The 15205-nt window shown below is 38.0% G+C and overlaps 1 protein-coding gene and 1 long non-coding RNA gene across 2 annotated transcripts; one reads left to right on the top strand and one right to left on the bottom strand.

The window, feature by feature from the left end:
- Nucleotides 1–657: 657 nt before the first annotated feature.
- Nucleotides 658–2183, bottom strand: LOC139469878 (uncharacterized). Its single transcript, XR_011653746.1, has 3 exons — nucleotides 2133–2183; nucleotides 1198–1337; nucleotides 658–815 (listed from the first exon to the last, which is right to left on the bottom strand). It is a non-coding gene; the product is annotated as an uncharacterized lncRNA (long non-coding RNA).
- Nucleotides 2184–3114: 931 nt separating this feature from the next.
- Nucleotides 3115–12666, top strand: LOC139468222 (mitochondrial glycine transporter B-like). The gene is made up of 10 exons (XM_071250044.1): nucleotides 3115–3499; nucleotides 5539–5651; nucleotides 6046–6127; nucleotides 7051–7121; nucleotides 7605–7710; nucleotides 8647–8716; nucleotides 8915–9013; nucleotides 9413–9579; nucleotides 9790–9882; nucleotides 10185–12666. Exons 1-10 carry the CDS (start codon nucleotides 3482–3484, stop codon nucleotides 10212–10214), a joined length of 849 nt encoding a protein of 282 aa, XP_071106145.1. The 5' UTR covers nucleotides 3115–3481; the 3' UTR covers nucleotides 10215–12666.
- The last annotated feature ends 2539 nt before the right edge of the window (nucleotides 12667–15205 follow it).

Below are 15205 nucleotides of genomic sequence, written 5' to 3'. Positions count from 1 at the left end.
ATATCACGTGACGTACATCGCGTGTGAATATGCAGTCAGCGTGTTGTCTTTGATGGTGACTTGTGCACACCAGGTGTTGGAGGAATGCGTACTGTTGACATACCTGCTAGATAATAAAGCTTTTATTACTTATCACGAAGCAAATGGAACTATATATAGTTTACTCAAAGGTGCACTGTGTCCCTTATTCGGATCAGTGAGGATTGTATATTTTATGTTTACATTTTGGTTTAGTGATTGATTGAATAAATAAGAGAAATAACATTTACATACATGTCGGCAATATATCTGCCATGAACACATTGACAATTTAATATTTGGTACCCCCGGCAGAATTTACGCCCTAACTCTAGTCACAGGCGATTCAATACTCTCGGTTAGAGCAAGCAAAGACTCGATTGTTTATTGACCGACGTCATATAGCTGGAATATTGCCGAGTGTGGCGTTAAACAACAAACAAACAAAGTAATGACGAACACGTTAGATATCAGATGATGTCACTGGTCTTACATGCAGTATAACGATGCCATTTGATTAATCACGCATATATGACACCTACAAACAAAATGTATGCCCTTGTTCAATCGACGGAGAATGTGACTTAGTGTTGTTAAAAGCGTTGTTGGCATGAATACTCATTTGAGTTATACCTGAAAGTTGATGCTGGATCTATATGATAAAAAACTATAAGCGCTCTAGGTCCAGGCGATGTGGATATGTAACAGCGGTACTCTGGTTGTCTCAAAGATAAGGGAGAACTTGTTGGGTCAAAACGGATTAATTTTCAATGGGCTGTACATAGTCCGGATCTGCCCTGAAACACACATAATTTGATATAAACACCATGGGTATGGAGATTATGAAGGCACTAGATAGCAACCATACTAATAATACATTTAAATATATAGTTCCTTGTTTCCAAGTGCTTGTTTTTAAAACACTGGATGCTGTCTTTAGTGATGTCAAATCTGTTGTGACCCTCTACACGTTTATTAAACTATCAATACCCACAGTGAATGATAACAGGTGAGTAAACACTCAAAGGCTAAAAAAGAGTATCTGGAGCCCAGTGCATAACAAATGTGATGTGTCCGTGGCCTTTGTAGTTTCCTCGACAGTGGAAGGGCGATGTGGTAGAAGATCGCCTGGCCGAGTCATTTCAAAAGACGTTAAAGAATTTTTGATTATTATATTACCGGTAGTGTTGTTATCCTGCCTGACGCTCGGCAGGAGGGGGCCTAACCCCTTACTCGCCCTTATCCGGTCTCTCCTTCAAGCCCTATATATAATGACCGGTAAGGTTCAAGATCACGGCCATGGTGTACAGTCATCTTATCTGCAAGTATAATTTAATGTCTTTGTTAAACGTCAGCTGGTGTCAAGCATACCAGTAGGACTGATTGGCTTACATTCGAAACACAATACACGCTATCAGATATTTAAAGCACAATTATGAAAGTTATGATATATGTGCTAATACAATGGTCCGTATAACTGTCTCTATAAATAAACCAGCTAAGTGAACCCGAATATGCACCGTCTCGTGACGAAACGAAATAATTGATTAGAGTAAACTTATTAATATTTCATGAATTATTATGTCTGGTCACGTCACACCAACAAGACGTTAAAAGGTGGTAATTTTCACCCTCGCAGTCAGTATAATATGTGACCGCCTCCTTGGTCTAGTGGTGGGCGTAGGCCGGGTCTATCCGGTCATACCGTTAAAAATGGTACTTGTTGTTACCTTGCCTGGGGCTCTGCTTTAAGGGGCTAAAACAAAGACACACGAGTACATGACCGTCGCTTTATAAGTGCAACATAATCTTGGGCGCGACGTTAAACCCCATTTCACCTCACAGTAGCCTGTATGTTGATCTGGCTAGGTATCTCAGTGGGACAGACAGTGTGTGTAATAGTCTAAAAATGTTGTTGGCCAGGTAGGCAAGCCTTAAATATTATTAGGTCTAAATAAAACCCACACACGGGTACCCGACTAACTAGTACACACGCGCCTGCATGTTGCTATATGAGTTAATGAGTCTTGAACGCAACGATAAACCCCATGTCACCTCATTATTTCAAGTTTATAAATCGGTCCAATGTAATAACACCATATAAATTATGTTACCGTAAAGAAGTCGGTCAAGTTGTTATGCAGTCGCAATGACAGTTGTCTTCCACAATGAAGAGAGGTGTGTTTATTTACGAGTTTCTGATTGGTTAAAAACGTCCTTGAGAAATGCGGTGACGACCAGTCGAATCCCTACCACGTGGAGTTTGTTTTGGTTTGAACCAGTTTTGACTGGTGTGCTGCAATGCTTGTACTAGTACCTTGACGACTGAACGTACATAATAGCATTCAGTTCTCTGTTGGGCGTTATGTAAACCATGAAATGGGATTTAATACTTCATCAAGGAATCAAACTTAAGGGTAATGATCGTATCTTAAACGTTGATGTTTCATTGGTCTTATTTTGCATATTTAACAATTAGGAAAGTAACAAAAAAACTTATCATGCGTTTTATTTGTTCACATTAAACAAACAAATAAAATGATGCTGAATACATGCATTTGTTACAACCATATATTATTGGACCCCGACAACTGCTTTTGGGGTCTAAATGGACAGGGATGGTGTATTTTATTTTCGCTCATTACTAGTGTTATTTGCTACTTCCGCACGAAAGGGATACAGAATTAGCTTTGAAATATATCGGTAATACGTCTTCAAGAAATCTGTAAAGGATAAGACAGTGTTAAATAAACAAAGAAGATTGGGTTTTCATAGCTTATTAATTAACATGTAAACCTGTCTCGTCTTAAGATAATACGGGGATACAATTTGCGTTGTTGAAAGGCGCAACAGTACATCATGGTTAATTTGTATGACACTAATTGGCGTGGAACGTGGGTAGCCCTTATTAGTTACGCATCACGCATTAGCTTGAATCAACGTACTTTACACCCAAAATCACGCAAATGCATTTACATAATCCCTATCAAGGGAACTTAGTAATGTCAGAACTGTGCAATTATACGTCGCAACAGAAGCCTTGATTTGTCTGATATCAGTGGTGAGGTATGTACAATATGGGTCTTACGATAAGGAGCGGAGCCAAGAGAGCACGGTATTTACAATTGGAGTGCTCGGTATATAATCACTTTTAGGCAATGCCATCAGTTTTGGAGCTGCTATCTGCGACGTCAGTTATTAGCCAGCACTATGGGGGTGACACGCTTTGGTGTTGGCCATTATAGGCAGCACTGAACCAGAAAACCTGGACTTGTCATTGAACATCTATGTCTTGACCGTTGTCATTTCTGTATATTACATCAACAAACATCGCGACTGCTGGCATTTAGAAAACACCATTTGACTTTCAGTGTACGAACTACCTCAAGGGAGAGTTGTAGGATTGACGTTGAACACAGGCAATCAAGGCACAGCACTGCCATCAGATTGTGTTTGGAAAAGAATGGATGCAGCCTTATCCGTGAGTATTCCACTTCTTTACCTGTTCACCAGCCGTAGATCTTAGGACTGTGGAGTTTAGGCCTATACATTGGGGTCATAGCACCGAGACGAGGGCATGATGCGCAATGAACCAATGTGTAATGACTTACCAGCTGCTTACAGATCGTATGACTTATCTTTAGTAAAGACAGCTTGGGACTTCTAGAGGTTATATCATGTTATATTGGTAAATATCTCGTCCAAATACCCATTTCCTTGGCTAACTTGGAATGAAAAAGTGGACAAAACTGCAAATTGCGTTTGATTAACTGATGATTGGTGGCAGTTCAAGTGATGTCATGATGGGTTGTAGTGATCTAAATAATTTTTAAAAACAATGAAAGACAGATTTCTGATCACGTGTCTTGTTCTTGAAAAGTATCGTCTAAAATTGTGGAACTGTTCCTGAGCCGTGTTCATGTTCATTTATATTTGTCATGTGAGAACAAATTACCCTATGTCTTACCTTATACCATGTACACTAAACAATTCCCAAGAAATTGAAGTCTCTTTCGTGCTTGACAAAGAGAAGGAAGATTTGCAAAACCAACTGTTATAAATAGGTGGTTATTTCTTCAGATTGTTTGATATGTCACAGCCCATGACAGTAGCTTTTGCATGTGATGGGGATGCATTTCACAGAAGCAATACAATTAAAACATGAACAGTTGCAGTCTTGATGTTTTCAGATAGCTACCATAAACTGTTCAGCAACATAGATGTTTAGATTTATATAACATTGAAATTAGAATGACCTTGTTAAAATGCATATCGAGCAAATATTTACCATGTTTGACGTCCATGCACTGACCCCGTAAAATCAAACTCTCTGCAGTGTCCATTGAGTGACTGTATGCAAAGGAGCGCACCCCCCAACCCCCTTTTGTTCTGTAGTTGTATTTATCTGTTCTTAGGTTTCACAAAATTCACAAATGAGGTAAATGTCAGCAGCCAGTCATGGATTGTTCCACATGATATCTACCAATAGATATAACTAGTTATGTTCAGCAGTGATAAATCACTATGGACAAATTGCTACTTCAACTGGACCATATTGACATTCTTACACTCGCCGTCATCTTGTCCCAATTGTGTGGATTGATGCACATGATGTCAATCATTGGATTGTCTGGTCCAGACTCAATTATTTTCAGACCGCCGTCATATAGCTGGAATATTGTCGAGTGCGGCGTTAAAAAACAAACAATTAAACAAACAAACCTTGGCATATATTTGGAACATATTATGATAAATGTGTTATAAACATTTATGATAGTATCCAATGTATGCAGCTGATTTATTCTACCATCTTTACAAGTCAATGATACTTTACACAAAGACGTATATTTTGCATACAGGACAAACTGGTATGTTATCATTTATTTCTTTGCTTCTTTGTAAAGTATTAATAATCCTGTTTCAAAGGTTTAATTTCCATATTTCCAAAACAGTGGCATATGTTATGATGATTCTTTTCTGAAATGTTTCACATTTATCATTTTAGGTATTTGAGTTGTTTTGGGCCCATGTTTTGACGTAGCTTACTATTGTAATGTGATACCATCTTTAGTCCTTCTCTTTGTGTGTGCATGGCATAAATTGTGAAAGTGAAGAACCAAAGTAAGGCATTTTGTTTAAAAATATGGATGATTTTCATGATCATTTCAAACTCTTTCATTATTTTTTTTGATAATGTTTGTATTTCACAAGGTGTTTAAGACTGTTTTAGCATTTAATTCAAGTGCTAAGTTTGAGGTAAATGTGAAAAGTAGTCTGGTGCTAGTTATTTCAACTTGTTCAAGTCAGTTCAGAATATCTTGCTTACCGGTAATTGTGACGTACCAAGCTTACATGCACTAAGCAACCCTAACATGATTGACTCATTTTAGTTGCCTCAAGCATCTTGAGGATATGTGAAACAATAAACAGGGTAACATGGTGTGGTTATGGTAATATATATTACGATGATGCATGGTGTATAATTACTTGTTAATAGTTACCACTGTTTTCACATTTCAGTCTCCAATAGTGAAATCATTTGTGGCAGGATCCTTCAGCGGAACATGTTCAACATTGCTTTTTCAACCTTTAGATCTTGTGAAAACAAGAGTGCAGTTGTCAATAAACTTTGGGTGAGTCAGAGCTACTACCAGTTGCACACTCTTGCTTAATCCATTTGATGCATGCCTGTTATCGTCACATGGTTGTAAGTGTTTAATGCTTTGATCATGTCAGTGAAAAACCCTCAAAAATTGCCCATAACTGTTCTTTGGAGCATTGGTAATAAACTGAAAATGAATTTTGTGAAAATGACATTGTTTGAGATAGTCCTGTGACAAATACACTATGTAAAAGTAACTCAGGCAGGCATGCTCAGGTTGTGCTTGTCCTTATTCATCATGTTCAATTTCACAGTGACAAATAATCTTATAGAATCCTATTTGCCTGTAACTTAAACATGTTAAAGTATTGATAAAACTCCTCTAAAGAAGTTGATGTGATTCAAATTATGAATTTTGTTTGTAGGAAAACACAGGGCATTGTCAGTGTTTTGACAAATGTTATTGAGAAAGACCGCCTCCTTGGACTATGGAGGGGAATTGTTCCGGTAAGTCAGTATTGGTTGCCTTGGTTATATTAGTATCAATGCATAAAAGTTACATGGAACTTTATGGTAGTTATGCAGTACGGTTTGATTGTTTCCTAGAGCCATCAAAATGAAGGAACATCAACATTACTTACATGGTGTTGCTAATCTCACATCTGTGCTAGAGCACACCTGATGTACAGTTCCAATGAATTCACGTCACATTAAACTCTTGAAGATTGGGTTTGGTTGGTTGGTTTGTTGTTTAACGCCGCACTCAGCAATATTCCAGTTATATGATGGCGGTCTGAAAATAATCGAGTCTGGGCCAGACAATTGAGTGATTAATATCATGAGCATCGATCCCGTTAGTTGCCTCTTACGACAAGCATAGTCGCCTTTTACAGCAAGCATGGGTTGCTGAAGACCTATTCTACCCTGGATCTTCACAGGTCGAAAGATTTGAGGTAGAATAGGTCTTGGAATTGGGTGGTCAGATTCGCTGATTTGGCTGATGCATGTTATCGTATCACAATTATGTGGATCAATGCTCATGATGTCCATCACTGGATTATCTGGTGCCGACTAAATTATTCAAAGACCGCCGTCATATAGCCGGAATATGGCAGCATATATAACAAACCGAATATAAACTAAACAAATAAACAAATAACATCAAATTAAATAATCTCAGAGAAAATTCCCAATATTATACTGGCTTTATTCAGGATCAACATGTCAGTCAATGACATTTTGTGACCGCGTTAACATAATGTCAACGATGCCTGTATTATTCAGAGTTGTCAACATTCCGTCCAAAATACTTTACCATATTTACAGTGTGTGAAGTTATTTTTACATGTATATTTTTCCTTGTATAGTTTCTTATAAACTTGCTTACCTTTAACCATATATTGTTTTAGAGTGTGATATTATTGTTTCAGTCAATCACGCGATGCGTCCCGGGTGTGGGGATCTACTTTGCTTCTCTACACTGGCTCAGATCAAATTTTGGGTATGTGGTCATCCAGTATGATGATGTGATAAGAAGCTGTCACTGTGGTGCTATAACATGGTTACTCCTCCTACTGATTGTTGAAGGACAGTTCAACATGGAGAGCTCATGGTTAAAAAAAATATTTCACAATTTGAAATTCACTTAGAGAGGAGAAAACTTTGCAAGGCTCATTGACTTATTTCAGCAAATCTAAATGTTAAGAAATAAAGGTAAAATATTGTTTCAAACTCGTTGGTGTATCAAATGGCAATTCTGGAATCCAAGAAGTACCTTGTAGAAGCACCTACTTTAAAATAGGGTATCTACAGATACTGCAAATGTGATTAAAAGTACTATTGAATGCAGGAAATGGGTAGGCTGTCCACTGTGATGTACCAAGGGGTGTCCACCCACTCCTTCAAAAGTTTTTGGAATGTAGAAAACTGCTATGGCATTGTACTATATTAATGACAATATTTCAACTTGTATGCTTGTCAACAGGACTACAGATCCACATCCTCTGGAGTCATTGCTCATGGGAGCAACAGCTCGCTCAGTCGCTGCAGTTGCAGTCCTCCCATTCACGGTCCTAAAGACTCGTTATGAGGTGAGTAAACCTTCCAATAGATTTCGCATTTCCAGAAATTGTATCTGTGACTCACTTTCGCAGAGTGATCTGCAGCGGGACCTTGTTTACTTGTTGTAGGGACTATCGATAGTTAATGAATTTCTTGTAGTTGGAGATGAGTGTAGTGACAATATTAGATAATAGTGTCGATAAGTGTACTCCCATAAGTATAATGTTATCTTGATGTCCAAAGGGGGTCGTTCGGGTAGCCTAGGGTTAAAGCATTAGTTCATCACGCCGAAGACCCAGGTTCTATTCCCGACATGGGCACAATGTGTGAAGCCCATTTGTGGTGTCCCCCGCCGTGATATTGCTGGAATATTGCTAAAAGCGGCATAAAACCATACTCTTCTTGAGTTACTTCTTGTAGGTCTTTACAAGTGTAGCATCAATTTTAGACAAAAAGTCTTCATGAGTGTACTGCTAGGCAGTGTTCGAAATAAGTGCCTGCACGTAGGCCCATAGACCTGTAGCAGGTAGATCGCGTGTCGGGCCCGTAGATTGAAATTTGTATGGGTCCTTATGGCCTGTTTGTTTCCCTGAATTCGCTGAAGGGACATAATTTTTTTTCTGCGAAAGAAACATGTTTTATTGCAAATGTAGGGATTGTGTATGAAAAGATGATGTGCTTCATAGACGGGGTATATAAATTATCATCGGTTTTGAAGGCTTGTACAGGGGGGTAGCCTTGTAGGTGGGGTCGCTCTATAGATGGCGATATGCGGTAGAGGTATTGGAGCTAAAAAGTTTACAAGCATTCTCTGTATTTACAAATTCTATGTCTATTGTATCTGTAAGTCTGTGTTATATATTTGAATGTAAGGAAGTTAGCATAGTCAGGTAAAATTCGTTTTAAAAGTACTTGATGTTTTTTTCATGTAAGTATGTATGTATCAATAATGATTCTTTTGACAGAGTGGCAACTACCAGTACTCCAGTATGACAAGGGCATTGGCTATCACTCATCAGAAAGAGGGACTGAAAGGTGAACTTGCGTTCTAGTTTAACGTTACTGGAATTGTTAGTCATAAGTTGTCATTAGGCAAATAGGTGATAAATTTGTCAATATGAAGTAAAAGAAACATATCATCTCTAATATTCCAGTGAAATAATTTCATCAGTTTTGTTGTGTATTTTACCTTGTACGTCAGCTTGTTCCTGAGAACGCTTCTTTGTTTTCCAGGTCTGTATTGTGGTTTGGGACCTACACTGATGAGGGACGTACCATTCTCATCTCTCTACCTCATGTTTTATACTCAGCTTAAAAGGACACTGCCAGAAGGTATGCACATACAGATGGAATGCATGTAATAGGGCAACAGTGCACATATTTATTGTAGTGCCACCATATTAAAGGCATTGAAGAACCCATTCATGGGAGGCATCTTTGCACAACATTTTCTGGAAGTCTATTTAATTATTAGAAGTACACAAGTCATAGAATAAAGTCATTTTGTGGAATGGGGCCATTTTTTAAAAAGATTCCTGGCTTGTCGGGGGAGGATGTAGGTGGCCCAGTTGCCTAAGGCACCGCATTTCATTGTGCAGAGTTGCTTCCCTTGGGAAAGCATGAAACCTAAGAATGTGGGTTTTAATCCTTGTTAGCCCTAATTATGTTTCTAGGCTGCTTTGCAGGCACCATGGAATGAATTTTCTTTACAATGCTGTCCTTCCTTTCCAGACATGCTCCAAGAGAAGTCTTTGCCACTTTTTCACTTCCTGTGTGGCATTATGGCAGGGTCTTTGGCATCCGTGGTTACTCAGCCAGCAGATGTGATCAAGACACATGCACAGCTCAACCCAGCTATGTATGGCAACATCAGAGCATGTGCATTGCATGTTTATCAGGTGGGTTGGAAACATGTCAACTTGAAAACATAATAATAGTTGAAAACAAGGATCAGTGTTCTTTCTAGTAATTTCTATTATGGCAGGTAGGGCCAACTAGTGACAACAAAAGTATGTGTCAGTTTGAAAAGGGGAGCCACAAACCAAGAAACAGGAGCATCCAAAATTCTTTCAAGTCTGACTTTCTAGAACTTTGTACTTATTTTGCAGAAGGATGGTTTAGTTGGGTTTTGGCGTGGAATCATTCCAAGAACACTGCGTCGAACCCTTATGGCAGCTATGGCATGGACCATTTATGAGCAGGTGTGTATTGTCTGCTAACCAATCAAAAGTGTTGAATGCATAGGGAACAAAGGCCTCTTATGCCTGATAATTGGTTTAGCTCAAGTGAGAGTATTTCACAATCTTACAGTAGGAAAAACAAACTACCTCATATTCAAAAACTAGTATTTGTGCATTTTGTCAAACAATACGCTTGAAAAATGTTCTCTAACAGTGTACATACTGTATTGTCTATGCTGGCATTGTCAGATAAGTAACAGTTTGTAACAACTATAGTGGAAGAAGTACATTTATGATTCAGGACCATTTCTTCTTTATTTCAGGCGATGAGACATTTTTCCCTCAAGACGTAGCTCATCTTCCTCTAAGCCTTTAATTCATCACCTGGAGTTTCATGCCACAGTTTACACAATTCCAGTATTGCTGCTGTTGTGAATAGGTCATCTTTGTCATGCTAAACATGTTTTTTGAACAACACAGTCAGAGTTTGGACCTTGATGAAGAATCCTTGAATACGTTGTAATGCTGTTTTTGAATGCATTGTGATCAATATATCTATGCTTCTAGATAGACAATGATTTAATGGATCATGAACTGTCTGTTATGCATGCTAATGAACAACCTTCAATTCATCATGGTGATGGAAAGAACTTTGAATTCATTGTGAAGAACAGCACCCATTACAGCTGTCATTTTGGTCAGAATGTATCTGTATCAGGATGGACACTTTTGGATGTGAAGTTTGATTAATGGATTACAACTTTGTCTTTCCTGACAACGAGTGCTTCCCGGTGAAACATGGTGATTATCATGTGCTGTTGTACTGTATCCATCATACTGGTTCAACATTGATGAACATGGTGATTATCATGTGCTGTTGTACTGTATCGATCATACTGGTTCAACATTGATGAAACAGGGTTTTACCTTGACCTACACAACTAGGGGTCCTGACGACCCCCAATTACTAATCTCAAGGCTCCTTACAGGAAATATGAGGGTCATTTAGTATAGTAATGAAATGGTGCAGTGACAGCTTTAAGATTTAAGATTTTATTTATTGTCAAAAATTAGCTACATTGAAGGATGCAATATATGTTTGTTTATGCATCCATTCTAAACATTTGTGCATACTGGACGCACATTTCTGCATTCCTTAAACCATGCGGAATAATATTTAGCAATATGATGGTTCTCAGTGATAACTGTGTGCTGACATTTATGACACATCTACATGAATACTTGGTAAAAAACTTTACATTAGGGAAAGTGTTAGCCTTTTTTTTTCTGAAATGTGATTGCATGTCACAGCCATTGTTATTGTGTTAGTGTTAGTGTCTGCAAGGCTGGATCCATGGGTCAAGTCTGTGTGTTTTATACTGATGGTTCATTTGGAGAATTATTTTTATTAGTATAACAGAAGTCTGTATTAATGTGCAGACTAGTCATTAATGCTATTCAATTCTATATTAGTCATGTTTTGTGAGAGCTTTACATTTTGTTTATTTATATGCTTGAAGATGTTGATGGCGTTTCCTTATGGATAAGATTACCCTTGCAATTGTGCAGTTGTGCTTTTAAAACAGTTATTTCAAGCTTGATGAATATAAACAAATGATTTGAAAACCTCATGTATAAGGTATACATGATACATAATATTAAGAAGTAAAGATTAAAACATTTGTAGCTTTCAAATTGGCTTTTTTTCATCTAAAAACAAATTCAAATCTATAGTGACTAGTCAGGGAACAGTAGGGGAAATGGTTTCAGCAGTCACATTAAATCAAACATTTGATTTCCCCATCATGCTTGTATGAAGTGCAAAGATGTAAGGCAGTGTCAGTTGGGCAGATTCTGGTGACCACATCTTACTGGGATTGACTGGTCTGTTAAACAATAATGACAGTATGTTTATGATACTTTCCTTGACCAAAAACAACATATTATTATAAGTAACTGAACCCTTGAATAAACTGTATCTTATTATCACAGTATTGGTATGCATCATTAGTTACAATGATATCTGACTGCCTCTGGGCTTGTGGTAGAGCGTCGGATCATGGAACATCCGGGGTTCGATCGCTGGGAGCATCATACCAAAAGACTTTAAAAGATGGTACTTGTTATCCTGTCTAGCGCTTGGCATTAAGGCGATTAAACAAGGACTGTTCGGCTGGGAGTCAGTATACTGTGTCTGTGTGTGGTATTCATGTTAATGGGCATGGTTCTCAGTTGGCTAGCACTTTAAATCGGCATCAGTCCAGACTAGTACAAGCAGCCACACACACACACGTAAATGCACGTCGCTATGTAAGTGCAATAATCTTGGACGCCACGATAAACCCCATTTCACCAACAATGATGTTGACTTATACCAAGAAAGTACTATTAGTGGATTGCAGAATGTTCATTGTTTGTGTTACATGATACATTGCCAGGTGATATGTTTACAGTAGCAAAGTTAGAACCTGGTGGTATCCCTGGTGATTGATCGAACTTGTACATGATAAGTATGGTAAGATTTCCACTCCATGTTGAATGTCTCTATGCACATCTCACAGTAAGATATATATTTAAGTGTGTTATTATCTGATCTCATGCATTTGATATTGGTTCTGATTCAACAAGATTCCCTGCTTATCAAAGTAGAACATACTTTCATCACGAGAAGCTGTTTAATCCAACTTAAAGCTTTTTGTTTTATTGGCTTTTAGAAAGCTATATATATGATAAAAATAGATTTTATCTTGTTATCTCATAGTGAAGTTTATTATGAGAAAATGCAATAAATGTATTTTGAATGTATTTAAGGAGTTCTTGTTGATTGAACAGCCACATGTAGATGGGTATGGTTTAAAATATGTCTGGATTTGGCTGCCATTACTGCATTTTGATTTTGAAACCACACAGTGCTTAGACATCTCAGGGATATCGTGTCTGTATACCTGATGATTTCAATACTGGTGATCATGTATGATAGGTGATAACAATTTTATGACAGCTCTTGTAAGTCATGCTGACTTACTTACAATGAGTAACACATGCTACATTTTCATTGTCAGTTTGATTTCCCCCAAGGGACGTGTGGTTTATATTCCGGGTAGTCTTTGGGAATGCTCTTGAAATATACACAAAGAAAAAAGTTAAGCACACCCCTATTTCAGAACAATAACAAATGACAAAAATCATGGCATGGGATGACTGACCACAGGAACTGGGCTATACCAATGTCATCAGATAGAACAAACATTTGACAACAAATAAAGAAGATATTGGTAAGTTTTGATTTAAATTTACTGACAATAACATCATGGTAACACAGGTACTGTTTTTGACCTGAGACAATACCTAAAAAAGTATGGAGCTGCAGGATTAAGTAAACGAGTTACGTTTGATGTTTCATGTGAAAATGTGGACAGATTTGGCGGTGGCAGCGTAATGATAAGGGGCCACATCTTCCAACACTGGTACAACAGAGCAGGTGTGCAAAGCAAGTTAACGACCCAATGCTGTTGTCCTACTACCGCACTTTGTTCCCGTTATGAACGTCATCTTTGAACGTCAATGCTTAACTGCCTACATCACATGTAACGACAGCATTCCTACGAAACCACATGACCCTCTAACTCGCCAGAATGGAACCCAATAGAACACATGGGACACACTGCTGGACACATGCACAGATATAGTGCACAAACGAACACTTGGTCATAGGTTACATGAACGCTCAAGGGACGCCTTCGTAATTTCCCATTAAATGTCTTTATATTGGTCAGGCGGTAACTTCAATACGTCATCACACAGCCAGTATAGGTGTGCGGTAAATATGTGTTGCTTCCCATATCATGCAGCCTTGTTGGGCACTTTCCCCCGCAAAACATAAACTTATCATTTTAAGAGTAGACAAGAATTTACTATAATGAAAGAACACATGTAGGTTAAAATCAGATTGTTATTTATGAAATATGCTTTTGTTCGTTTTTTTAGTTCAACACAGCATTCGGCAATATTCAGCGGCCTGTAAATAATCGCGTCTGCAGGACAACCATCTTGGGTTGTTTGTTGTTTAACGCCGCACTCAGCAACATTCCAGCTATATGACGGCGGTCTGTAAATAATCGAGTCTGGACCAGACAATCCAGGGATTTACCTATTGGATAAGAGGCGTTCTATAGTGAGACTTTTGATGATATTATGAATAGTGTAAATATTTGTTGGTTGAATTGTCATGGCCAGTACATCTGTGCCGGAGCAATCATGCAAGGTGCACTGTCAAGGATTGACCCGTCCAACTGTCTTGAATATTTTGAAAATTTTTTTTTTGTAAAGAGTAACTTTGTTTTAGGATTTACCTGAAGTATAAATGTATGCTGGACAATGAACACTGTGTTCGGCTCCTCCCTTCTGAGAAAGTTTCATCCTCATAGCAGTCATGCCAAACACATTAACAGACCATCAAAACAATATGTACAGATTAAGGAACCTGAAACATGTCAATCATCAGTTCTTTGTGTGCATACTACTACATTAGACGTTTCTACATGGTATTGCAGACACGCTAGATATGAAGGTACATCGCCGTCAAAGGGAATATGTAACAGAAACACCACTGCTGATTTAGTCGTTATGAAGGGGAATATGTAACACAAACACCACTGCTGATTTAGTCGTTATGAAGGGGAATATGTAACAGAAACATCACTGCTGACTTAGTCGTTATCAAGGGGAATATGTAATTGTGATCCGGAAGAACATTGTGAAACGTGATATTCTTATGGTGATGTCTGGTTATAAACTCAAAGAAGACATCTTTCTCGACATTGCTAACACATGTTGGAGTTTTGTCAGTTTGGGGAGCATTGGTCCTACTGCTATACTTTTGAACACCCTGGATGACCTAGGCTATTACCAGGCCTCCCATACTGACAAGGCAGCTACCATGTTCCACCTATAGTAGATGCTCCAAGAATGCATATTAGTTTTTATATTTATAAACATTTGTCTTATCACCATGTGAAATATGCAACTATTTTTACATACTTATGTATATGCATAATCCAAGAAATCAATAACGACTGAAAGAAATTATATTTAAAATATGTTTTTAATCTTAATGTTATAAATCTTGCGTTTGCTGGTACATATAATAAAACAACCCATCAATACCTATAGGGTATAATTCGCCCGATTAAAATTGTTATTGAAAACAAAGCACTACCTCAAACACCTATTGCTTGATGTGAAGGACTAGACTTACATCAAATGTGGACATAAATCATTGTTTTCTGTCAAAGATATCATCCGGTTGAACGTGAGGACGGTGTCATTGTAGCACAATACCGGG

This window comes from Haliotis cracherodii, unplaced genomic scaffold (assembly GCF_022045235.1).
Source record: "Haliotis cracherodii isolate W230 unplaced genomic scaffold, xgHalCrac1.p SCAF_2, whole genome shotgun sequence".
Lineage (NCBI taxonomy): Eukaryota > Metazoa > Mollusca > Gastropoda > Lepetellida > Haliotidae > Haliotis > Haliotis cracherodii.
The sequence above is the reverse complement of the archived record's forward strand: the minus strand, read 5'-3'. Positions and strand labels throughout refer to the sequence as shown.